The 27,197-nt window shown below is 39.4% G+C and overlaps 1 protein-coding gene across 2 annotated transcripts in view; it reads right to left on the bottom strand.

The window, feature by feature from the left end:
* Positions 1-27,197, bottom strand: part of upf1 (UPF1 RNA helicase and ATPase) — a 52,924-nt gene that overhangs the window by 13,502 nt on the left and 12,225 nt on the right. Inside the window, exons 2-11 of one of the 2 annotated variants that reach the window (XM_073068440.1) lie at positions 18,213-18,355; positions 15,834-15,923; positions 13,787-13,954; positions 10,135-10,315; positions 9,390-9,551; positions 8,745-8,829; positions 6,668-6,775; positions 2,880-2,988; positions 1,954-2,113; positions 761-879 (exon numbers count right to left, since the gene is read on the bottom strand). In XM_073068440.1, the coding sequence (XP_072924541.1) occupies positions 761-879; positions 1,954-2,113; positions 2,880-2,988; positions 6,668-6,775; positions 8,745-8,829; positions 9,390-9,551; positions 10,135-10,315; positions 13,787-13,954; positions 15,834-15,923; positions 18,213-18,355 (1,325 nt within the window). The remainder of the gene's footprint in view (positions 1-760; positions 880-1,953; positions 2,114-2,879; positions 2,989-6,667; positions 6,776-8,744; positions 8,830-9,389; positions 9,552-10,134; positions 10,316-13,786; positions 13,955-15,833; positions 15,924-18,212; positions 18,356-27,197) is intronic. The other variant, XM_073068441.1, reaches the window with a different exon arrangement.

The following is a 27,197-nucleotide window of genomic DNA, read 5'->3' as shown; positions in this document are numbered from 1 at the left end:
TAGAGTGATCACAGGACAACTTCATATCTGCAAACAAAATGACAGTATCATCTTGTGTAATTGTGAATTTTATTGCATCACTATGGATTGTCATGCCTTCAGCAGTGAATGCTTTTTTGGTAACTTGCTCTAAAATTTTCTGTTTCTGCTCCTTCTCCCTAAGATATCCTAAGTTTATATTCATGCGTCCTATTAACTGTACAATTATTTGATCAACAGAGTTGATAAAGTGATTAATGCTGTAGTCGACGTCTGTGGAAAGGCCTACCAATTGTTTAATAAGGTAAAATCTCAAGTGCTTATACAAGTGTTGCTATGGACAGTAAAAGAAAATTGATTAAACAGACGTGGTTAAGAAAATAAGATCAAAATGACAGACTATATATTTTCTCATGATATAGGTGGTCATTAGGTCTATGTGCCAGCTCACAACTGCCGCATTTTCCATGTTTCCAACATTCTATTCTCTCCCAATATGCCCATCAATTCACCCCTATTCTCCTATCACCTACTAACACCAAGGGCAATGTATATAGTAGGCAATTATATCAATATTGAATTGCTGAGCCCTTGTAGAAACCCACAGTCATATGGAACACACGCAAACTCCTTGATGCTGCTACTTCTGTTGGAGGGTATGGTAAAACAGAATGTGCAACGAAATGTTAAAAATAGAGAAAGACAAGAAAGAATAGATTATGCACAGCATCTCAAAATGTTTCCCCAGATTTATACAAGCTCAGATGCTGGCAATACTTACCCATTGCCCTGTCTGGCCAAGTGGTAGACTATAGTGGCAGAGGTGACAGTTTTGCCAGTGCCTGGTGGTCCCTGGATCAGGCTGAGGGGGCGCTGAAGAACAGTCTTCACAGCATAGACCTGTTGGAGAGATTACAAAGAATCTCAATGGTCTTTTAACATTTATATTGTAGCTTTGCCAATACAACTCAATGCATTAGTTACATAGCACTTTCAGTACATTACTTCAAAAAGCAGTACTTAGTTTACTAAGTGTTTCATGGTTCAAGCGAGCAGAATATCACCTGCACAATATTTACATAGGATTTAAAACACTAAATACTGTTGTAAACAGAGTTTAAATGGATCTAGACACTCACTGCAGCCACACGTCTTACTGCAGTGAGTCACTTATTGTAAAATTTTGTACTGTTCTTCATAGAGTTTCACTGGCCAACTTATCATACACAGGAAAATTTTGAAGATTAAAACCTGTAACATGAAGTAGATTGGGAAAACCACTACTCATAAAGTACTGTAGCCATAAAATGCACAAAGTCAAATAATTGCCTGCTGCTGCAACAACAGATACCTTTTTGGTGTTTAAACTGATCAGAGACCAGAGGAACTCATGCTACTGCACAAACATACACCAGGTACCGTGGACTTGAAAGACCAGAACATACTTGAAGCAAAGCTACTGATTTCCTCCCAGCAGCAACATCAAAAGTGAATGACGACATTTTGATGGTAACTGGCAGATCAGAGATTTTATTTTGTGAATACAGATCAAAAAACACATTCTTGGTTGCCTTGGTATTGGCCCCAATTCCAGTAAATACTGCAGATCAGAACGTGCCAAAACTGCCTTCTTTCCCTCTATTCTGGAACCTGTGAAGCATGTAAGGGACACTACCAAGAGATTCTGAATATCATACAGTGGCAATGCAATACATTGACAAAGCATCTGCAGCAGGCTTGTGATTAATGTGTTAGAGAATTGCTCCATCTCCAGGTCAAACGGCCTTTAAAACCATCAGATACAATTTACAATTGGAGCAGATTAATACACACAGCCTGAAACAATCTGAGGGACTGCTACCTTGATATGCTTTAATACCAAATTAAGTGGCAACTATATACAAGTCTATTTTAGCGATAAGGGAATTAACAAGCCAGGCACAATGTTAAAGGAAAATTACTCAAAACATCTACCTGTGAGTGATTGAGATCAGGCAGCCCATGAGCGGTGAAGCGTTTGGGTAGCTGGCATTTAATAATCACATCCTCTACCTCGTGGCCAAGCAACTTGTGGTAAATGTATCCAGACACAGAGGTCTCATCCACAGCAAAGGTTTTCAGTGCACTCTGCATTCTGTAATGGGCAAAATGCACAAGTGAATACAAACATCTGAAAGGAAGATCTCGTAAAGAATGACAAGACAAAAAATACAGGTGGAGTTTCACCTCTGTGGGACTTCTGTTTGAACGCAACCCAATAGTGGACATACTGCAATAAATGTCATTCTGTATTATTAAAATTTGTTGTTTTTTTAGATGTGAAGCCCTGTATTTTCAACAGGAAATTTTCATCATCACACAGTAAAAACTGCATTAACTTCAAATTACAAAGCAAGCATTCTATAGCTTCACATACTTCATCTTATAGAATGGATTTTTCTATCACATTTATAGCTTCACATACTTCATCTTATAGAATGGATTTTTCTTTCACATTATCAGCACTGGGATCAGATGCTAACAGCTAACAGTCATATAAAGGAGAACTGTTTAACAAGCAACATTCCGACAGCTCGGAGCTAACCTTACTAAGGATGTGTCAGTGTCTTTTAGATACCAGCATCACTTTTCATTGTACAACTGAAATGTTCATACTTTTTTTTAAAAAAGCAATCAGTTTATAATTTTAATACAAATCAAAAAACCATGGGTAAAAATATTGGTTATCCTCACCAGCTGCATGGAATCAGAAGTGATTGAACTAAAACTATCCTGTGACACTATATCTGCACTTGTTACTACAGGAGTGGGGCAGCTTTACTGCTGTAGCCTTCAGACCCAAGGCAGAAAGGTTCATGATGCTACTTTTAAGAGAAAAGGCATGTAAATTGGCAGCTTACCTATCAAATGAAGTTGATTTCCAGACAAAATCCACCTGGAAGTTGTGAGTGACTTCAACTGGGGCTCCAACACTGCTGCGAAGTTCAATGGCGATCTCATCCCCGTAATCTGCATAGGCAAGTTAGAGACAACTCCCAGCCTGATCAGGTCAGTCCTAACAGTGTCACTCATACTGCCTACAACTGTCTTCATTTTAAAATGGCCTGAATCATACAAGTTACAGGTGCTTGAAAGGAATATGGGACCCCGAAAGCAAACAATTTAAAGCCAGATGCAAAGGATAGAGAAGAGACAATAATGAAACTTGATTACTCTTAATGAATGAAAGGAAAAGTCACACAGAGGAAGGGTGATAATCCAGCTATTATTGAAACATGACTTGGAGCAGCATAAAAACAAAAGTCCAAATTGTTTCAGTGTTTACATTGGACTGGCGCAAATCGTGATGGGATCTCAATACTGGTTAAAAACATATTGTAATAGCAAGGGATTATGTGTTATAAAAATTAACCATTCAAATGAAGGGCACATTGCTAGGAACATACTATTGGGCTCTGAAACAGGAGGCAGCAAATATGAAGGGAAATCTGAGCAGTGCTAAAGTATGGCAGATGCAGAATTTGTAAAATGCAGTAAGAACTTAGAACACAGTAGTAGGGCTAGGGACAAATTAGTTCTGCACACATTTAGGCTTTGACGGTATGCAATTATAGAAGGTCAATATGTGGCAGAGATCATTATTCACTTTTACTACCGTAGATTCCGGATTATAAGCCGCTACTTTTTTCCCACATTTTGAACAGCTTTGAACTCTGCGGCCTTTAATCCAGAGCGGCTAATACATGTTTTTTTTTCATGCCGCCTCGTAAACATTTTGCCTCGTAACAGTAGACCAATAAAATTGATGAGTAGTTCACAGAGGTCCAATGAAATTGTACGATAAATCAAGCGCACTTTCACAATTAAATTATTGTAAATCAGTCATTTGTACTCACCCTCATCAACATGGAAAATACTCGAAGAAAAGCAAGACCCGAGCGCGTCAGACCCGATTAGACCCGATCGCGTTACGCAAGCGCGTCAGACCCGATTAGACCCGATCGCGTTACGCAAGCTCGTCAGACCCGATTAGACCCGATCGCGTTACGCAAGCGTCAGACCCGATTAGACCCGATCGCGTTACGCAAGCGCGTCAGACCCGATTAGACCCGATCGCGTTACGCAAGCGTCAGACCCGATTAGACCCGATCGCGTTACGCAAGCGCGTCAGACCCGATTAGACCCGATCGCGTTACGCAAGCGCGTCAGACCCGATTAGACCCGATCGCGTTACGCAAGCGCGTCAGACCCGAGCGAAAATGCTGCTTTTAAGTTAAAGGCGATCAATAACTTTTCCTGGTAGGCTGCCGTATATATATTTTTACCAGTCGCTAGGAGATATTGGAATGTTGTTCGTGCTGTTCAGTAAAAAAGTATATGCAACGTAATTTGTGTTACCGATACGTATGTATATTTAAAAGTAGCGGTGCGGTCTAAAATCCGGTACGGCCTTTACAATTAAAAAATTGATTTTATTTCTAAAATTAGAGCCAGCGGCTTTTAATCAGGTGCGCTCTGTAGTCCGGAATCTACGGTATTTAAAAAGGAATAATGGGTGAACAAAGGGACAAACAAGACAATTAGAGGTCTAATAGCTCACCAGTGGGGAAAAACTGATAGACTGTACTAACTTACATTAAAATAGGGAGGTGTCAATATGAATTTGTTAGGGAAGGTCATGTCTAATTTGAGTTAGTGAATTATCTGAGATGATGAGGAAGTTTAAAAAGTGTTGGAAACTGCCTGCACCAAGGTTCACCAGGGGACAGTGCCAGTTCCAGTACATTTTGATTTGATATCAAGCCATAGTTAGGTACCAGAGGCAGTTTTAGTGACTTAAGTGCAAGTCCACCCACATCAACAAGGATGCTTGTAGCATGATAAAATATAAGATGGGGAGAAACTGAATCTTTCCCCTCCTTATCTGCTCGATAAGGATATAATTCAATTTTCAGGATGGGGGGTGGGGAAGGAGCAGTGAAGAGTCATTGAACAAAGAATAGACAAATGTTCTATTTTTCTTCTTCTTAAAAAAAAGAGATGAGAGTTGGGGAGAATACACAAAAAAAATCAACGATTAACCACCACAGCTGACAGGTTGTGTAGGATGATCGACTGAATATGCTTTTGTTACAAGTTTCAATTGAAATTGTATAAAAAAGGACCTCAAAAGTAACTGAAACTACTCCCACTGCCCCTTGCAGACAAATTCACAGATGCAGTGAGCCCTTCACAATCATAGGATTTTCTAAAGATAAGCCAGTGAAATTGTTACGAATGAGGAGCAACTCTGATGGGCAGAAGGGTACAGAATCGCCAATGCCCCCCCCACTTTTGGAGAATCGCAAATCGCTACTATTCCGATGCTGTTATCAAAGGAAATGAGAGAGATAAACAGCTCATACAAATTTATGAGAGAGAGGCACAGCACAGGTTGGAATGTCTCCTATTGACAAACAGAGAGATTACTGCTATTGTCTCTTGGAGAAGGAATTGTGTATTGAGTACTGTTCTATTCATTGAAACCCCTCAGGGGGCAACCAGAGTGGTCTGGTTGAGGGATTGCATCATCCCAACCTGACTGACACCTGAGACCCCGTGAGTGGGGATAAAAGTAGGGTCTGGGGAACACCCCTCAGACGCACCAGGAGAGATGCTACGAGACCGGTGGGGGCTTGTGTGTGTGTCCACCCTTGCCTGGGTGACGAGTCCTCCAAGGAACGGTCTAGCTAAAGGACGGAGGGGTCGTACTTGAATGGCCACAACAACGACACATCGATGGATCGAAATCATAAAGGAAGGTTGGCAAAGGCAATAGCCGTTACTGCACACAATTTTCTCTCTCACTCACTCTTTCCAACAACTGCAACACAGTGATCAGCAACTACCGCAGCCTGCATGAACTGAACTTTATATTTCCATCGGACAATTCATTATCCCCTAGACAACGATAGAGCTTATTTCTTATTGATTATTATTATTATACTCGCACTTTTAGGTTTAGTATTGATGTCGTATATTATCTGTATATTTGCATTGATATTATTTTTGTGTATTTTTACTAATAAATACTGTTAAAAATAGTATCATCAGACTTCAACGGATACTCCTATCTTTGCTGGTAAGATACCCAGTTACGGGGTTCGTAACAAAATACTGAACTTAATAGTTTGATATGTAATGTAGGGAATTGCAAACTCAACTTGTGCAACCAGGTGTCAAAAGCAGTGACATAATAAATGGTCTGATCTGTTTTAAGGATACATATTCATTTGGTTCTTATTTCATTGATATGACAGGCAGAATGAGAAGGTCTGAGCCGAACTTAACCCAGTTCTTTGGAGGTAACTGTGTACTCTTCAATATCTTCTTCCTAATCTTGAATCTGTTTAACCCTCCACCACCCACACAAAGACTTGTCAAACTGTGTATATTTATTTATCCAATTTCTCACTGAAAGTTATGATTGAATTAACTTCCACCATTCTCAGGAAGTGCAGATTTTCTTTTAAAGGACCATGAGACTTATTGCTCCACAAGGTACCTGACAGAGCCAAGCACACTTAATCTAAAAGCTGGCATTTCTGATACTTAGCAGAGCAGGATTTAGCAGAGGTTAGAGGCAGCCTATTTCAGTATTGTGGAGACTTCAGCAGTACAACATCCATAAATCAAATGAGTAAGATACAAAGGATACTGTCCGGGACTTTGATCACGTGTCCAATTCCTTTCCAGAGGGGTGCGAGGTCACCCTTGTAGCGTAGACAGATTTCATCTCCTTGCATCAGACGCATATCTGAAGAGTAAGTGATGTAAATTAGATTATGGCCACAGCACACAAGAGCATACCTCCAAACTGCCTCCGGTGTTCATTAGCTGCTCTAACTGATCCATGAATATTTAAAAGCTGCCAAGATCATGGCTAAGTATTCTGAGTGAGTGTGTACCAACTTAAAATAATTTTGTTAAGGCATAGTTTCTTGTTCCAGAGATCCAGGCCATCCAAGCACATGCCTATGATTCGTGTGGTATGAGCTTTGACTTTGAATCTAATGAGTATAGATTACCCAACTGCAGAAGCATTCATTAAAATAAGATTTCCACCTGGTAAATCTGAACAGCAAGGATAATGAAGCTAAATATTCTTCTCCAGATTGAGTCAGCACCCATTGTTTTCATGCCACTACCAGATCGGGAGGGGGTGTGGGGGTTAGTTATCCTCTTCAGAACTACTTTTTGGCCTGTGCGACTCAATGAATAAATTCATGCACTTCAATCAGAGACATCTTTAGAGATTAACACAAACGACTGTACTTCTCGTCAATAATTAGTACACCATATAACCAATTACAGTCTAGGTTCAAAAAAGCATGTGAACCTCTGGGGTAATGCCTTCTATAGAAGCTATTTGGTCAGGTGTTCTAATCAATGAATGCTGAAGGAGGTGAAAAAGAAACCAAGGGTAACAGCAAAAGACTTGCAGAAATTTCTAGAACTTTCTAAAGTCTCTGCTCATGTGTCCACTATAAGAAAAACACTGAACAAGAATGGTGTTCATGGAAGGACACCAGAGGAAACCACTGCTCTCCAAAAAAAAGACAACAGAACAAAACATTGTTTCATGTCTTAAGTTCGCAAAAGACCACCCAGATGTTCCGTAACAGTTCTGGGACACTGTAGATAAAAGTTAAATGAACTCTGCTGTATTTGGAGGAAAAAGGACACTGCACATCAACACCAAAACCTCATCTCAACTGTGAGGCATGGTGAAGGGAGCATCATGGTTTGGGGCTCCTTTGTCACCTCAGGACATGGACAACTTGCAATCATTGAGGGAACAATGATTTCAAAACTGTAACAAAACAGTTTATAGGAGAATTTCAGGGTAGTAGTCTGTCACCTGAAGCTTAACAGAAATTAGATGATGCAACAAGTTTGAAAAAGACGACAGTCTGTGTTTCGGAATAGCCAGGTCAGAGTCCAAACCCAATTAAATGCTATGGCATGACCTGAAGAGGGCTGTTCATGCAAGGTATCCCAGAAATACTGATGGACTGAAACAGTTTTATATGGAGGAATTGTTTAAAATTCCTCCTTGCCTTTGTGCAGAGTCTGATCAGCAGCTACAAGAATAATTTGGTTGAGGTTATTGCCAAAAAAGGAGGTTCTAACAAGGGTTCACATACTTTTCCAGCCTGGACTGTGAATGATTAAACAATGTGTTAAATAAAAGACATGAAAAGTACAACCATGTGTTATTAGTTTAGGCAGTTTGTGTTTGTCTATTATTGTGACTTAGATGAAGATCAGACCATTTTAATGGGTAATTATTGCAGAAAGCCATGTAACTGCATGTAAGTCACAAACTTATTCTTGCAACTGTAAGCTGGCACCCGATTCAGTAAATCTGTAAGCTTCACAATATTTACTTTGAACAACTTAGAAGAATGACTGGCTTGGGAATTACCTATCTTTGAATGGAGAGCGATTGTGTTCAGCAGCAAGCAACATCCATGCAATGCAAAAAGAGTCAAGCTTTTACATTACACAAAGCATTTCTCATTAGCCTCAGAATTGACTACAATTTACTGATATTATCAGAACTCCTCTGCACTCATCACTACTCCCTGGCATAGAGAACTTCTGTATTTTTACACTAGTGCCCTTTGTATAAAGTGCAATACATTCAGAATACAAACACTTACTTACAGCATCTGATGCCTATTAATAAAGGAGATCCAAACATTAATCAGGTTCACACTTACCAGAGTCTGTTTTGGGCAGAGTAAAATAAGCAATCCGTTTCTTGTTGAGACCCAAGTCCCATCTGACAGTGATGTTATCTTGAGTCTAAAGTCAGAAACATAAAAGGACTCATTAACAAAAATCAAGTCATGGAATCACTGTGTCAATGAGAAGGTCACTCCATGTGAAATGAATAAAAAGAGAAACTATCAGTTAACTCCAGATACATTATGATTTCATGTGTCTTAAGAGCCTTAACCAACTCACTCTTATGGAGAACGCAACAAGAACCTTACACTGGAATGCAGGTGTCATTGTGATAAATACATGCTACAGAATCTCCAGGCTTTATACGTAGAATTAATTCGAATGGTCCAACCATGAATTTATACCAGTGGTGACACAATATCTATTCCCTTGTCTTCAGATCTTCTAGATGCACAGGTTTTATGTATTCATGAAACCATCAAACTAGATCAGCCTGATCAGCAAATAAAAACTAACCAGAGACCCACTGGGCTGCATGAACATTTGGCTCAGTTAAGAATACTTAGTGCCACAGAGACCACCCTCTTCAGAGCCACTTATAAAGAGCTGAATAGTACAAATGATTTTTTTTTTTAAAATGCTGCTTCTTTGGGGCAGAGGTTTATTCTGTACAATACCTGTGATTCCTTCAGCTTTTTGTCATAATCAGCCTCCAGTTTGACCAGTGGCCCAAAGATGTTCTGATACTGATAAGCATCTTCATACCGAAGGAGGACATGCTGGGGTTCTTCATCTACTCCGGGCTTCTCCAAATCCTCAAGGGTTGCAGATGGATTATCCTAAACACAAAGAGTAATATCCAAACATTAATGAGTGTGAATGAAGTGATTTGAAGCATAACTACGATATTTTATCAATTCTGATATTTCACTTTCTAACATAAGAATAAATTCTAATGAAGCAGCAAATTTGTAGTTAATGTTTTAGATAGATAGATACTGCAGTGCATATCAAATGCACACCATGCCCATATTTGCACATCCTGCAGTGTCTTGGGTATGTTACTTTTAGGTTTTAGTGGTTTAAATTACAATACCGCATTCAAATTCCTTTATGTTCCCTCAAGCCTGGAAAACTGGCTACACATTCTCACTTTAGCAGATTGCTCAATACCATTTCAACAATGTACCAGGCAATGATCCTAGACTACATTCTCTGTATCTAGATAGTCAGTATCAGTATCTGCTGCATGGTTGGAATGACATTGAACTCTTTGTTTGCATCTATGTATTTAAAAAAAAAATCAGGATGTGTACCTAGTTAACATTTCATCTGGAAGTTCTCATTCCAGTAATTACAAATATTTTTGGAATGCCACATTGGGAGTCCACTGTATCAAATGGCACATACATATACACATACCTTCCAGAGTTCCTCCAGCTTGTTGATCTGCTGTGCTGTGATCTGACGGGCTCGTAGTTGTTCCTGCTCCGAAGGAATCTTCACCAGCCAGGACAAAAAGCAACGATCCTGGATTAATGGTTGCCATTGTGAACTATCCCAATTTATGTCCTTCAGGCTGCTCTGACTGGCACATGGTTGCCTGTGGAAGAAAAGCAAGTGCGTACACCATTTTAGAAATTATTTCTGCTCCCTTTTAAAGGCACTAAGAAACAAGAATGAGATTATACACAATTCTTCAGTTAAGAGTGTTAACTGAAATAAACTATCCTTCAATCATGATAAACTTTTATTACAATTCTTGTTAAAAACACCCTAATTGGTTTGACAAATATGTTACGTTGCAAATTCTAAGATTACATCATATGCACAAACTATTGCTTCAACAGCTTCTTTCGTGAAAATTAGTCTTACTTCCCAATACTACAGCAACATTAAAGCTCTGCTAAAAGCTGTTAAATGTTATTTTCTGAGAATCATTTTATTATAAAACTTTTCGTATCATGGACAAAAGTTAATTTTAATTTACAAATGCCATACAAATAGCTTTATCCCCATGTGTTGGAAAGTGGGATGTCTTCATTACTCAAAAGATAAGGAAATTTACTTTCCATTTCAATTGTAATTTACCTGCCTTTTACACAGGATTTCCACCACAGACACAAATTCAAGTGGAACCCATTTGATAAAGGACTAAAAGTGGTCAAATCTAAGCTAAGGATCAGTCACAGGCTTTATCAGTTGGACTACACCAGCATGCAAGTCCAGCAAATGATAAACACAAGATTCTGCAGATGCTGGAAATTCAGTGTCTTGATGAAGAGTCTCGGCCCAAAATGCCGACTATTCCTTTCCACACATGCGGAGTTTCTCCAACATTTTGTGTGTTATGCAGGTTTCAACATGTTTTGAAGATGCAAAGTTCAAAGTAAATTTATTATCAAAATGCATAAGTCACCATATGCAATCCTGAGATTCATTTTCCTGCAGGGGTACACAATACATCCATAATAGAACAGCACCAACTTGGGCGCTCAACTAGTGTACAAAAGGCAACAAATTGTGCAAATACAAAAAGAAAGTAGTAATAATAATCAGTAAATAAGCAATAAATATAGAACATGATTGATGAGCATTATATGGAAAAAGGCATTCTTTACTTGATAAGCAGTGATCTTGCAATTTTAATGGAAAAAGAAGTGCTTAAAGCCAGAGTGCAAATTACTGGTGTTATGGACATTTAAAATACATAAATAAGGCAAAGAGGAGCAGTCCTGATAGTTAGAGACAGAGAGAAGCTAAGGAAGGGAATTAAAAATGAACTGTGAGGAACAATGAGCCATAAATCATAAACTGGACAACCAAAATTAGTGCGGTATAAGATATGAACAGCAAAGTTTTAAAGGTGCTGCAATTTTGTTAAAGATAGTCAGGTGAATTTGAATAAAGACAGATAGAAAGATTTCAGTACGCAAATACGAGGAAATCTGCAAATGCTGGAAATTCAAGCAACACACACAAAATGCTGGTGGAACACACCAGGCCAGGCAGCATTTATAAGTAGTACAGTTGACATTTCAGGCCGAGACCCTTCAGATAGCTGCAGGTGAAGCAGTCAGGACGACGCAACAGTGCAAGAAACAGACTGATTTTATAAAGAGAATTTAAAAATATAGGAAAAGCAGGACACACTTAAAAGTGCGACAGTCAGGGGAATTTCTGGTATCAGCTTAGAGACTGTAGCTTCAGTGCTTCCACTATTTAACAGAAGTAATTATGGCTCATTCATGACAAACCATTTAAACATCCAGAGAATATTAAACATGACCACAGAATTACTGGTCAAGGAAAGCCACTAGTATGTTGTGATCAGTCTGTGTCCAATGAATGTGGAGAGAACAGGTGGATTAATTTACTTACAGACTGATTGTTCAAACCTAGAACAAAATGAAGGGATAGCAAGTCAAATGACATCTACCAAAGATGTTGATCACCCTCGGGTTGCAGATGATTAAATGGACTTCAGAGTTTCTTTCTACTCTTTTTATTCTACACAGAAGCAATGTAAGTAAACACAAGATGGCCAAGTTTCTCTCTCTCCAGATGCTGCATGATTTGAGTATTTCCAGTATTTTCTTTATTTGTAAATGTGAAATACAAATATAAAACAGTTAGGAAGGAAGCAACTGTTATTTTAATCGACTTCACCTGTCCAATAACACCAGTACCTGGGAAATTTGGCCCTTCCATTGCTGAAATAATCATTCCCAATTTAGATAAAGTTCCAACAGTTAACACTGGTTTCACAGTAGCATAATCAGTAGCTAGTTTTAAGAATGAATCCTGTTAGAATAACAGGCAGTCCTTGTTCATAATCTATTCATGCATACCATGCATGATTTCCCCAAAATGCACAGGTTCAATACCTTGAGAAAACTGGCTTGTCTCCCTGTTAAGAATATTTTCCAATAAGAAAAATCAGCAATTTCAGCATAACCATACTTAAACCTAAAGTCATATTAGACTTCACAGGTATAAAACTGTCTACATTAACACACCAGAATACTTCTTAATGTTTATTTCATCCTGTGCTCACTAGTTTCCTTTTGCTGAACTGCTGAGTCCCACCAGCATTATTTGTTTACTTATTGATACAGAACAGAGTTGGCCATTCTGGCCCTTCGAGCTACAATGCCCCAGCAACCTCTCAAAACCAATTACCCCTAAAATAATTACAGGACAATTTACAATAAACAATTAACGTACCTGGTGTATGTCTGCACTGTGTGAGCAAACTGGAGCATGCGGGGAAAATCCACGCATTTTTACGAGGACAAAGAATCCTTACAGAACGACAGAGCTAAACTCTGAAACACCCCGAGCTACCATGGTGCCCAAATCATTGTAGTGCATGTGTTATCCCGAATTTCCAGTGTCTACAGAATTCATGTGCTTGGTTTCCTCTTAAATAAACCCAGATTATTAGCCTCAACCATGCCATAAAGTAGACATTTTCACTTTGTCACTATTTTCAGTTGAATTCTGACTTCTATCCCATGCTATTCTCAAGGATTGCTTTCGACAAATGGAAATGTGATGTCTATTCTATCAAAGCCTTTCATTACTTAAAAGGTGTATAACTGAAAGAATTAGAAAAATTGTAACACCAAATGCCATTTGGTCCATCAGCTCTGTACTGCTATCAACTCAATACCAATGATCCCAATTGATGCCATCTACAACATCAGAAATTGTATTTTGATTTTGTAATTGAAATTCTTATATAAAATTAGTTATCTGTCAGTCCTCCTCCACTACACTTTTTAAAATTAGTTACTAATTTACGAAGTATAATAGTGCACACCATTTCTGCTCCAGATGTTTTTTTTTAAACTTGCAATTAATCAAAGGCAGGTTCTTTACCTTCTTAGTTTAATTAATATTCACCTCTGACCAAATTCTAGTTTGTCAGTCTCAACTTTTAATTTCATTCTTACCTGTTCATTCTCCTGGAATTTCTCCACAACCCCAAGAGTTTAACTAAGTCTGAACATTTTTATCAGCTGACTCTTAAATTTTCTATTCTCTGTAGTCTCACACCAAACTCACTCACCTGCAGAGTAGCACAACTACAGAATCAGCCTTAGCAGGGATAAAGCCAAGAAGAAATACATTCCTGCACCCACAGTTGTAGCACTCCAGGACAGTCTCCCCCAGCGGCCCATCTTTATGGAGAGTCACCTCCTTACATTTGGCTCTCACCAGGTGGTTTACAATATGGCTGCAAAAGAGCAAGGTTAGAATGAAAAGAACAGTTACAAAACTTCAGAACTGAAAGGCAGGCTTTTACCCAACAAATTAAACTCAATGTTTCTTAACACCAAGAATAAAAACGATTTCAACTTTTTTTTACAGAGCAACCTTCGCATCTTTCGGAAGTCTCAAGGGGCCGTAATTAATCAAGTATTTTTTCCGGGCAAATAGTGCAACCAGTTTACAAACAGAAAGCTTTTAGATAAACTAGTTAAACTGTTTTGGTGATGTTTGTTGAGAGATAAATATTAGCCTGGGCACAAGGGAAAACACTCTCTTCGTTTTCCAAATGTGACATGGGATTAGTTACAGACAGATGGGCTTTGCTTCAGTATTGCAATTGAAAGCTGGCATCCCAGCATGCAGCATCTCCCCAGTATTGTATGGAAATGTCACTAGATTGTGTACTCAAATCTCTTTTGACTTGAATCAGTGTTACTGATGTCACAGTGGCCTACAAGAACATAAGAAAAGCCAGTAACAATTGGGCCCCTAGCCCTTGTTCCACGATTCATTATGATGGCAGATCTAGAACCTTAGCACCCCTATCCTGTACCAACCCCAGAATCATGTGATTCCCTTAATATTCAATATATACAAAGATGTTTTCAAATGTACTTTGATTTTTTAATATATAGTATTTCTGTACTTTGCACGATTTTTAATCTATTCAGTATATGTATACTGTATTAAGATTTATACAGGCTGAATAAGATTTGTTTACTGTTACTATTTTATTTTTTCTTCTAGATTATGTATTGCATGTAACTGCTGCTAAGTTAACAGATTTCACATCACATGCTGGAGATAAAAGACCTGATATTGATGAGCAATATTTAATAAAACTGTGAAGCTTTGAAGTTGTTTGGACACAAACTTAGTATAGAGATTTAACCTCATGAATTATTTACTCAATGCTGTAAGCATCCCACTACAGCAAGTTTGCCAACTCCAAGGCATATAGAATAAAGCTAAACTTATTTATAATTAAATTTTCATTACAATTTAAAAAAATCCTTTTAAAAGAACAAAGTCGATCATTCTTAGTTTAATTCTCCTCCTCCACTGTCCTATCAGTCACTGCTCCCACAGTTGATATGACAGCTTACACTCCCCTCACCATCTGCCACAAAATCACCATCGTCCAACACCTTGAAGCAATGCAGCAATACTAGTGATCTATATTAGATTAACCATTAAATGCTAACGTCTTAATTTCATGACACTTTAGCTGTCAAATGAAAATATTAAAATAAAGGAATCCCTTTGTGAACAAACCAAATTGTGGATGGATTTTTTATTGTAAACAAAAGATAAATAAATTTAACTTTATTCTATTCAACTTACCTTGGAGTTACCAAACAAGCTGCAGTGGGACACATAGCATTGATTAACACTTTGTTTAGTATAAATATTTAGTATATAAAAAATAAGGCACATAGGAAGCAGAACTTTAAAATGTCAAAATGCAAACAGTGCACTCATTATACATGATTGTAAAAGGCAAGCTTGTCACAATAAGATAAAATATAGCATGGTTAAATCCAGGGGAAATTAGTTGATGCTACTGTACAAAATGCCTCATTAATTCTACTTTTCACTGGCATGACAGCAATCAACCTATATAAATTCCAACAGATGGGTGTGACTAATTTAACTTCAGTAGTTGGGACCAACCAGTAAATGGCAATTCCCTACTCCTACAGGATAGTCAGACCTCAAACCATTGAGTTAGGCCTGAATTCAAACCACTGACTCAAACTCAAGAGTTGCCCAATGTGCCAAGAGGACTAACATTTCCTTCAGAAACCAGTTCAAGTTGTTTAAAAACAAAACTCCCAACTCACCTGCCAGAAGTGTTTCCACGGCCATTACAGAACCATTTCTTGCTGGTATTGCAATAAACTACACAGGCTGGATCATGAATCCCACAGTAACTGAAAACAAAAGAATTAATGAAATTAACCGCGTTCAAAAGATCTATAATTATAGGGGTCCACACATTTCTGAATGATTAAAAAAATCTGAAGGGGATTGGGTGCTTGTGTGGAAAAGGGAACTGGAGGCACATGGTCACCTCATTAATTCAGAAGTCAAAAAGGAAAAACATTTTGTTAAAACTGCTCATTTAAACAGCTTTCTCCCCACTCAACCAATGAGCCTGATGTATTAGGATTAACTTCTGCTTAAGAATTAGTTCAGGGGAATGCTTTCTTGCTTAGGGCAGTGGAGTTCTTTATTCTAATATCACAATCTCTACACAGATTGGAAAAATATACCAATAACATACTAAATAACAAGTTTATACCCAGCAAAATATTATATTCAGACAAACTTAGAAAATCACACAATTTAGCTGTTTCAACAACATTTGTTGAACGCATCCAATAGAATCTATGGACCACTTTTCATCTGGAGTTGATTAAATCCTAGAGGGAGAGCCACATACCGGGTTACACCCCGTAGAGAATTTGATTATAAATACAAACTGGTTACTTTGACCTCATGTAGTTATAAGTGAAGGTACAGCATGTACCAAGATGTTCCTTTAGAAACACTGCAGGTGACTGATGCATGAAATTCAGAAACAACTTGACAAATTTGTGTCGTAACCTTTTGCCAAGTTCAAACCTTAAAGCAGATTATAGGTAAAGAGCAGGGATGGCCGACCTATGATGCATTGGATGATCAGAAGTGGCGCATTGCACCCCAGTGATAATAATAAAAAAGTAAGCCTACTCATGCATAAAGTATTAACCAAAAACCAATCTGTAGAAAAAAAATCTATAACAGGAATGTCGGTACATCACAGGTTTTTGCCAGTCAGTCTGCAATTGACACTCGCACACTACGAAGTTGTGCTTTGTTAGTCCTTTGTGAACATCTGTAGTTTTGTACTTTTTCGAAAATTAAGCCTTGTTTTTACATTCAGTTACCCATCACAGTGCAAAAGAAAAGCAGAAAGTGATAGTAAGCATGAATTTAATGAACAGTGGGAAAATGAGTTCTTATTTATAGCGGGTCTGTCAGGAAAACCGTTGTACATTGTTTGTGAAAACACTTTCTCACATAATAGAAGACATGATCTTAATAGACACTATAAAACACATCAGACTGAAATAGAAGGAAAACTGAAGCTAGTGCTTGGGTCTGAGTTACAGAAAGAATGTGTGATTAAGAAAAAGGAAGAAATCAAAAGAAGACAAAATATATTTGTTAAAAGTCTCATTAAGTAATGTTTATCTTGTTTTTATATTTAATCAATATCATGTAAAATGCTAAATATGTCTATATTTACATATTTTTACAAAAATTGAATGGGGGTACAAGAGCTGTATGGCACATCTGAACTCGTGTGTGAAAAAATTGACGCATGGAAGATGAAAGGTTGGTCACCCCTGGTACGGAGGGACCATAGTGCAAGTTTCTGAATTTGTTTTGATGAAACTTCATCTAGATTCAATTAAAGCCCTTCAGCAATTAAAAACTGGAATTTAAAATTTTCTTTTGTAATAAAAACAATCACATTCATTAATTTTTTTTTACAAACTATCCAAACATCCAAGTGCACATTAACCTAGAACTCTCCAAAATACAAAAATAAACTTGAAAAAAATAAACAATTTTCTTGGTGCTAGCCAGGAGAAGATATGGCAATAAGCCAGGGGTTCATAATGATTAACCAAGCTGTCTGTGGACCCCAAGTTGGGAACCCCAGTACTAAGTTGAGTGTTCAACAAGTTGCAAATGCAAAATGACAAACCACAAATTAGGTTCAGAATTCGCAAAATAAATGACTGTTTCACAGTATGATTACATGGAGCACGGTAAACAAGGAATTAGTTTGAGCTTCCATGGTCAGATCCCAGTTAGCATTACTAAAATTATGGATATGATCTGTGGGATGCATCAGAGCATTGCATAGATCAGGAAAATTGATTATTCGTTTGTAACCACCTTGAGAAATTCCCATTTCTCACTGTAGATAACTGACTTCTCTGAAGTTTAGTCAATGCCTCCTAACAAAGTGCTCACAATTGCCTGAGAGACTAGAGGATAAAAGGCTCGTTTTAATCCAAAATGAGTTAAAACAATTTATGGCATCTACATGCTGAACTATGTTTCGATGAGTTATACAGAGTAGAGGCCAATCAGCAGATTCATTCTGTCTCAGAGCACAATTCTACCAAATGTTTAAATTATTAAACAGAATCAGATTATGGCACCTGCAAGCATGCAGAGGCAGATCCTTGGTGTAGTATGTATCCTCTTCATCCTCTTCAAAGTTCAGTTCTGGTAATAACTGACTTGCTTTGGCGACTGCATCATCAACAGCTCCATTTTGGAGAACACCATCTGGTCCATTCACCTGAGTGAAGATGAAGAATCATTATCAATTTACAATCCATAGGCCAAAGGGTTTTCATTCACAGTGATCAATGAGGAAAATGAAAATGAAATTTGCTTCTATTTTACATATAACTTGTTTCACATTGTAGTCACTTCTCCAGTCAGGATGTTCCCACAGCACAAAAGTGAGCCTGATCAATTGCTCGGTGCAGTTTTTTAAACTATTCCACCACATTTGACTAAGTCAGAAATAGGAAGTGGTTCCAGTGAGATGGCTGGCAAACCAGCAGTGTATATTACAACCTCAAATCATTCAAGAACATGCCAGCAACAGGTACTTGGACAACGGTCATCACTCTTACAATCAAAACAGTGCACTGCTTATCAGAACAAGATGGAAAATTGCCAGTCAGCAACTGCACTCCCTAACTATAACATAAATGCATTTAACTAACAACCTCTATTAATCTGAAACCTTTTACATAATTAACTGAAAGCAGTCAATGTTAAAATTAATTTGAGAAAATAGAGATGATCATCCAAATAGTCACTAGTTTCTCACTTAAGAGTGCCTGCGTTAGGTCTCTGCAATTCACAACAGAATGAAAGTTCTTCCAAACCAAGTTAAAACAATACAAGTAAATCCAGGTAAATCAGGAAAATACCTTTTGGGGCATTTATGAACAAAATTTATTCTGCATAAGTAAACAACACATGACTAAATGTCTGCCTGATCACAAGAAGCTCTCTGCAGTAACTAAACTCCCTTCTCAGTCAGTCCACATGGTTGTTATGACAACCATTACTGATGCAATGTAACTCTCACAAAATTCTGACAGCTTTTCATTTGCTCTGAGTCAATGAACCAACTGGTAATTTATAAGATATAATGGTGTGTACCAGTAACTATATACTTGCAAGTTCTTCACAGAAATAATTTTAAAATGCCCCAGTCACGAATGAAAATAATTATCCCAATTTCTCTGTCACGGCAATACGGTTTAGAAGTACACAAATATCTGGTCATTCACAAATGTTCCCTCCCCTTAGCCAATACTAGTGTCCTTGGCAACAATCTATTGCCAACTGAACAAATAATCAAGTTGTACAAAGTACAACTGGTAGCTCAAGCATTCTGCACCACCTTTCAAAGCTGTATATGGAGTTTTAATTCACTTCACATTTAAAGCTCGAAGTCCAGCAGAAATAGGCCTGTTTCTACTAGTACTCTAGTTAAAAACCAGTTCTAAGAATAAGTTAGCAAACTGTCCTAACACTGGCAAAGAGCAGATGGCACCTAAAAGACAGTTTTGAGTTTTCCAAAGAGCAAACATGAGGAAATTTGCAGATGCTGGAAATTCAAACAACTCACACAAAATGTTGGTGGAACACAGCAGGCCAGGCAGCATCTATAAGGAGAAACGCTGTCGACGTTTTGGGCCAAGACCCTTCGTCAGGACTAACTGAAAGATACTAAGAGATTTGAAAGTAGGAGGGGGAAGGGGAAATGCGAAATGATAGGAGAAGACTGGGGGGGGGGGGGGGGGGGGGGGAGATGAAGCTAAGAGCCGGAAAGGTGATTGGCAAAAGTAATACAGAGCTGGAGAAGGGAAAGGACGGGAGGCCTAGGGAGAAGGGAGCACCCAAGGGAGATGGAGAACAGACAGAGTGATGGGCAGAGAGAGAGAAAAAAAAAACAACTAAATATGTCAGGGATGGGGTAAGAAGTCTCCTATACCATCACCAACCGTATCAGCTCTGGGGATCTCCCATCCACTGCCACCAACCTCATAGTTCCCATACCCCGCACTTCCCGTTTCTACCTCCTACCCAAGTTCCACAAACTTGCCTGTCCAGATAGACCTATTGTCTCAGCTTGCTCCTGCCCCACCGAACTCATTTCAGCATGCCTTGACACTGTTTTATCCCCCCCCCGTTCAATCTCTTCCCACCTATGTTCGTGACACTTCTCACTCTTTGAATTTTTTCAATGATTTTAAGTTCCCTGGACCCCACCGCCTTATTTTCACCATGGACGTCCAGTCCCTATGTACCTCCATCCCCCACCCGGAAGGTCTCAAAGCTCTTTGCTTTTTTTTGGATTCCAGACCTAACCAATTCCCCTCTACCACCACTCTCCTCCGTCTAGCGGAATTAGTTCTTACTCTCAATAATTTCTCTTTTGGCTTCTCCCACTTCCTCCAAACCAAAGGTGTAGCCATGGGCACCCGCATGGGTCCCAGTTCTGCCTGCCTTTTTGTTGGCTTTGTGGAACAGTCCATGTTCCAAGTCTATACGGGTATCCGTCCCCCTCTTTTCCTTCGCTACATCGACGACTGCATTGGCGCTGCCTCCTGCACGCACGCTAAGCTCGTGGACTTTATTAACTTTGCCTCCAACTTTCACACTGCCCTCAAATTTACCTGGTCCATTTCCGACACCTCCCTCCCCTTTCTTGATCTTTCTGTCTCCATCTCTGGAGACGGCTTATCTACTGATATCTACTATAAGTCTACAGACTCTCACAGCTACCTGGACTATTCCTCTTCTCACCCTGTCTCTTGCAAAAATGCTATCCCCTTCTCACAATTCCTCCGTCTCCGCCGCATCTGCTCTCAGGATGAGGCTTTTCATTCTAGGACGAAGGAGATTACCTTTTTTTAAAACAAAGGGGCTTCCTTTCTTCCACCATCAACTCTGCTCTCAAACGCATCTCTCCCACTTCCCGCACATCTGCTCTCACCCCATCCGCCCGCCACCCCACTTGGGATAGGGTTCCCCTTGTCCTCACCTACCACCCCACCAGCCTCCAAGTCCAACGTATAATTCTCCATAACTTACGCCACCTCCAACGGGATCCCACTACCAAGCGCATCTTTCCCTCCACCCCCTTTCTGCTTTCCGCAGGGATTGCTCCCTATGCAACTCCCTTGTCCACTCGTCCCCCCCCCATCCCTTCCCACCGATCTCCCTCCTGGCACTTATCCTTGTAAATGCAACAAGTGCTACACCTGCCCTTACACTTCCTCCCTCACCACCATTCAGGGCCCCAGACAGTCCTTCCAGGTGAGGTGACACTTCACCTGTGAGTCGGCTGGAGTGGTGTACTGCGTCCGGTGCTCCCGGTATGGCCTTTTATATATTGGTGAGACCCGACGCAGACTGGGAGACCGTTTCGCTGAACACCTACGCTCAGTCCACCAGAGAAAGCAGGATCTCCCAGTGGCCACACATTTTAATTCCACGTCCCATTCTGATACGTCTATCCATGGCCTCCTCTACTATCAAGATGAAGCCACACTCAGGTTGGAGGAACAACAGCTTATATACTGGCTGGGTAGCTTCCAACCTGATGGCATGAACATAGACTTCTCTAAATTCCGTTAATGCCCCTCCTCCCCTTCTTATCCCATCCCTGACATATTTAGTTATTTGTTTATTTTTCTCTCTCTGCCCATCACTCTGCCTGTTCTCCATCTCCCTCTGGTGCTCTCCTCTCCTTCTTTCTTTCTCCCTAGGCTTCCCGTCCCATGATCCTTTCCCTTCTCCAGCTCTGTATCACTTTTGCCAATCACCTTTCCAGCTCTTAGCTTCGTCCCACCCCCTCCGGTCTTCTCCTATCATTTTGCATTTCCCCCTCCACTCCTACTTTCAAATCTCTTAATATCTTTCCTTTCAGTTAGTCCTGACGAAGGGTCTCGGCCCGAAACGTCGACAGTGTTTCTCCCTATAGATGCTGCCTGGCCTGCTGTGTTCCACCAGCATTTTGTGTGTGTTGTTTGAATTTCCAGATGTTTTGTCGTATTATCTAAAATGACTAATAATAACTTACCATCAGAAAATAAAAATAATCTAGAGACTGAAAAAATAAACAGTAAATGCTAGAATAAATGTAACAATCAGATAGAACAAAAACATAGTAAAGGCCCTTCAGACCACAATGTTTTGCCAACCTTTTAACTAACTCCAAGATCAATCTAACTCTTCCATCCCACATAAACCACCACCATCTACCTAAGTCTTTTAAATGCTCCTAATATATCTGCTTCTACCACCAACCCTGGCAGTGCATTCCATGCACTTATCACTGTAAAAACATCTACCTCTGACACCCCCAACTGTACTTTCCTTCTTTCACCTTAAGGTTCTGGCTATCCACTCTATCAATGTCTCTTATCATCTTACACATCTCTATCAAGTCATCTCTCATCCACCTTTACCTCAAAGAGAAAAGCTCTAGCTCACTCAACCTTCACTCAATAAGGCACACTCTCTAATCCAGGCAGCATCCTGGTAAAACTCCTCTGCACCCTCACTAAAGAGTCTACATCCTTCCTATAATACTGGGGTTCCCAAACTTTATGTCATTAAGCAAGGGGTTCTTGAACCCCAAGCTGGGAATCCCTGCTAATTAAACAACCAAATAAAAACTTGTTTGCTTGCTATCTAGGGTGATCATGCCATATTAAGTACATAGAGGTAGTAAAAAGAAAACAGTGCAGAATATAGTGCGGTAACTGCAGAGAAAGAGCAGTGCAGGTAAACAAATGAAGTGCAATGGTTGCAACAGGAACAAATAGGTTAGTTATTACTTGGGAGGGTGTGAGCCGTGAGGATTAAAGATCTAGAACAAGTACATCAATAAAAGTTGCACAAAACTATCAAGCCCAAAACCAAATCACACACAAGGGTTTATTTTTAGAGGGACAGAAAAGTGGCGAGTTATCTGCATCTGTTTTGAACTTTGGTAATGTATGCCAAATAGTTTTGGTTGCCGCGGTGTAAAAATATGGAGCCAGTGGAGAGTATACAGATACCAGAAAAGAAAGGATATGCATATCCTGGAATTGATTAAGGCTGAAGGGCATCTGACATATTAGGAGATCTTTTAAGAGTGTGAAGCTTTAGATAAAATGGATGCAAGGTGAATGCTTTCACTTGTGGGGAACAAGCTAATTATCAATTTAAGACAGTCATTCAGAAACCCAGTAAGAAATTCAGAAGAAACTTCTTTACCCAAAGAATAGTGAGAAAGTGGAATGCATGTCACTACTACAGGTAGTGGTTGAAGTCAACAGTAGGGATGCAATTTAAGCATCTCCATTAGCTCTCAGGATGTTTCCCAGGAATTAAATGTTAATGGAGTTCATTGCAATGCTCCAAGCGATTTGCTACTGATGACCAAAATCAATTCCTAAATAGTCCAATTTTGTTGTGCTATAATTTGTAGAGGTTCGATTTACAGCTCGGTACCTAGCAATACACTAAAAAGTAACACATTTTACACGTTAATTTCATTTAGCATTGGAATGGATGGCCCTTTGAAATTCATGGCACTCATCCTCTGTGCTCACCACTCATCTCAATCAATAGAACATCTGTTACAACTTTGTAAGATTAACACGAATGCAAAAGCAGGCAACTACAACACAATTTTTCAAACAAAAGCAACTAGAAACAATAGGGGCAATGTGGCTGAAAGCAGAATGGATGGCACAAAAGAGCTTGCATACCAGAACAACTAGTATCACATGAACTCAGGGATATTTACTACAGATTAATACAAAACAGTATCTGAACACTTACTGCATAATATATCTAGCTGTTTGAGGAATTACTTGAAGGAGATTTCAATCCTTAGATGACACAAGAATACAGTAACTAAATGCACCAAACTCAACATATTCTTAATACCTGTGGCACTGAAAAGCAAACTATCCAAGCATTTTAACTTGGCCCCTTTGTAAATTACAGAGCCACAGATATAACAGTGACAACCAGATAATCTAATTTAGTTATGCAGACTAGGTTAAGAGTGTTACAATACTTGAATAGTGTCACCTTCAGCTGTGCAGCACTCCTTCAGAGTCACATCAGATTTAGTGCTTGACCATAACACTACAACAGATGCAATATTGCAACTATTAAACAATACATCCTTGCGTTCATATCTGCAAGTCCTTTCTCGATTAAAGGCAAAATATTGCCAGAGGGTTCACTGAGATTTTCAAAAGACCTAGGTTTACACTGAAAAATAACTAACGTTGCAGCTCTGTTAAAGGCAAACTGCCATAACAAGCTCATATCAAATAGAACAGAAAAAAACTCTGGTAAGGCAGCACTTGGCAGAAAGAAAAATCTGACTTAAAAGTTTCAAGTTAATGTCTTCTCTGAAGCTTTCTTTCTTTAAAGATGCTGTTGAGAATGAGTACTCCCAGCATCCACAATATTTTAAGATTCAGTGCGAAGTCTGTTAGGAAATATAGCAGCATGGATTATAAACGGGCAAGAGATAAAAAGTTTGAATAATAGGCATTGCTAGGGTTACATATTAGCTGATTTTCAATATACAGATGGACAGTGGAGGTTATCTAGTGGTGATAATGAGGTTCACACTAATAGTATGACTAGCATTGGAAGTAACCAATGGAAGGGATGTGGTGCACAAAAACCTGTTTTGAATTTCAGAGTCCTCTGGATTTGACAAACCAGAGAATACCATACAAGCTTTATAAATGAGTACAACATTTGCAATCTTTATACAAAATAGGCTCCAGTAAGGATGCTATGATTCACGTACCAAAGAGTCTTTAAAAATGGATAGAGAAAGACATTCCAATTCTGCAAGTTGAGGTTATGAAGAGGACATTGTCTGCCCATCCTATCCCAAAACATTTAAGATACCCAAACCTAGTCAAAGCATTCCCAGATACAGGTGCCCCCCCCCCCCTTACAAAGGTAGAGCGTTCCTATGAAACCTTTCTTAAGCCGAAGTGGCATAAAGTGAACATTCATAAAGTGGGGGACACCTGTACTTAGCTTGTTCTAATAGCTATACTTCTAGGCCTAAATATTACTATCATGCATATAGTATTCCACCTCCTACTATCATTACTCATTTAGTCTTTGCAATAAGCAAATACAAGGCCTTTAGATCCACATTACAGTTCCAATAGCTGATGTTTCTACAAGATAGTTGCCAGGAACAAAGTTCAGTAAAAAGAGGTGATCAAATCATTCAATCAAATCATCAAGCACACACTCCGATACACCATACAATCAGCTACCTAGCAATATTGAATAAATGAACTTAAGATAATTGCTGGTTCTTGCTTTATGACTTATAGTTGTTGCTCAACAATATGATTCAGCCCATGCATTGCTTTTGACCTTGTACGATGCCTGTAGAGAGCTTGCATTTTGTCCCAGTGACTTCATGGGTTTCTAATAAATGCTTTGGTTTCTTCTCAATCTCTTAATACCAAAGATATATTGATAGATTAATCACTTTAGCATAGGGAGACTGTAAAATTAAATCAAAAGGGATTTGACAGTCATGGGGGAATAAGCTACAGAGGGATAGGGAAACAAGGAGAGGCAATGGGACAAAATTGCAATGCTCTGTCTGCTGGGTACTAACTTGGGCTGAATAGCCTCCATAAAAATGATTACTGAATTTAACATAAATACAAAAAAATTGTACTAATAGTTTGAGTTTTCACTCCTTGGCTTCCATCAAGTATTACTTCCCATATTGCCATAATATACCAGATGACTGAATACTTGGCACAGTAAATAATGAAAGCAATACCTGTACAGTACCTCAGTAAGGCTCCACTATCCCTGCTATTATCAGCACTGTACAAAGAGGATTCTTGTCAGCTTTAGTGTACTTTGCCCAATGTTGATAGGCAAGAATGTGTAATCAAACTCTTAAGCAGAAGACAGGAATCACCAAGCCAAACTGTTATTTAAGGTACACAAACACAAGAGATTCTGCGTATCTGGAAACCCAGAGTAACACACAAAATGCTGCAGAAACTCAGCAGGTCAGGCAGCATATATGGAAATGATGCTACACAATGTTTCATGCCAAGATCCTTCTTCTGGACTGGAAAGGGGAAGGAGCCAGAATAAAATGGTGGGGGGGGGAGGGGGGAGAGGAAGGAGGACTATCTATAAGCTAGTCAAGACAGGTGGGTGAGAAGAGACAGGGCTGTAGAAAATGGATGGGGAGAAAGAAGAAAGTGGGGGCACCAGAGGGAGATGATAGAAAGGTGAGGAGAAGATGCAAGGATTCAGAGCAGGAAATACAAGAGGGAAAGGGGAGAATGGGAAGGAGAAATTGATATTCATGCAATCAGGTTGGAGGCTACCTCCGGAATAAGAGGTGTTGCTCCTCCGAGTAGCATCATCATGGCAAATGAGAAGGCCATGTCGGAATGGGAATGGGGATAGGAATTAAGATGGTTGGCCACTGGGAAAGTCAACTTCTGGCGGATAGAGTAGAGGTGCTCAACCAAGCGCTCCTATTTACTACCCCCTACTCTGCTTTCAGTAACGATTGCTCCCTCCACAATTCTCTTGTCCAGACATCCCTCCCCACTAACCTTCCTGCTGGCACATATCTCTGCAAGCAAGAGAAATGCTACAGCTGTCCATTCACCTCTACCCTTACCTCCATTCAGGGACCCAAACTGCCCTTCCAGATGAGGCAACACTTCACCTGAAAATTTGTTGGGGTCATCTATTCTATCCGGTGTTCTTGATACGGCCTCCTCTACATTGGTGAAACCTGACATACATAAGTTGGGGGACCACTTTATCAAGCACCGTTGCTCCATCTACCAAAAGCAGTATTTCTCGGTGGCCAACCACTTTAATTCCCATCCCTACTCTTGTTCAAGATGTCAGTTTGTGACCTCCTCTTTAGCCACTCTCAGGATAGAGGAACAATACCTCAATCTGCCTAGGTAGCCACCAACCTGATGGCACGAACGCCGATTTCTCCTTCCAGTATTATTCCCCTCCTCTTCTATTTCCCATTCTGGCCTCTTACCTTTTCTCCCCTGCCAATCACC

The sequence above is a fragment of the Hemitrygon akajei genome, chromosome 16, assembly GCF_048418815.1.
Source record: "Hemitrygon akajei chromosome 16, sHemAka1.3, whole genome shotgun sequence".
NCBI lineage: Eukaryota > Metazoa > Chordata > Chondrichthyes > Myliobatiformes > Dasyatidae > Hemitrygon > Hemitrygon akajei.
Note: the sequence above shows the minus strand (reverse complement) of the source record. Positions and strands in the feature narration are given on the sequence as shown.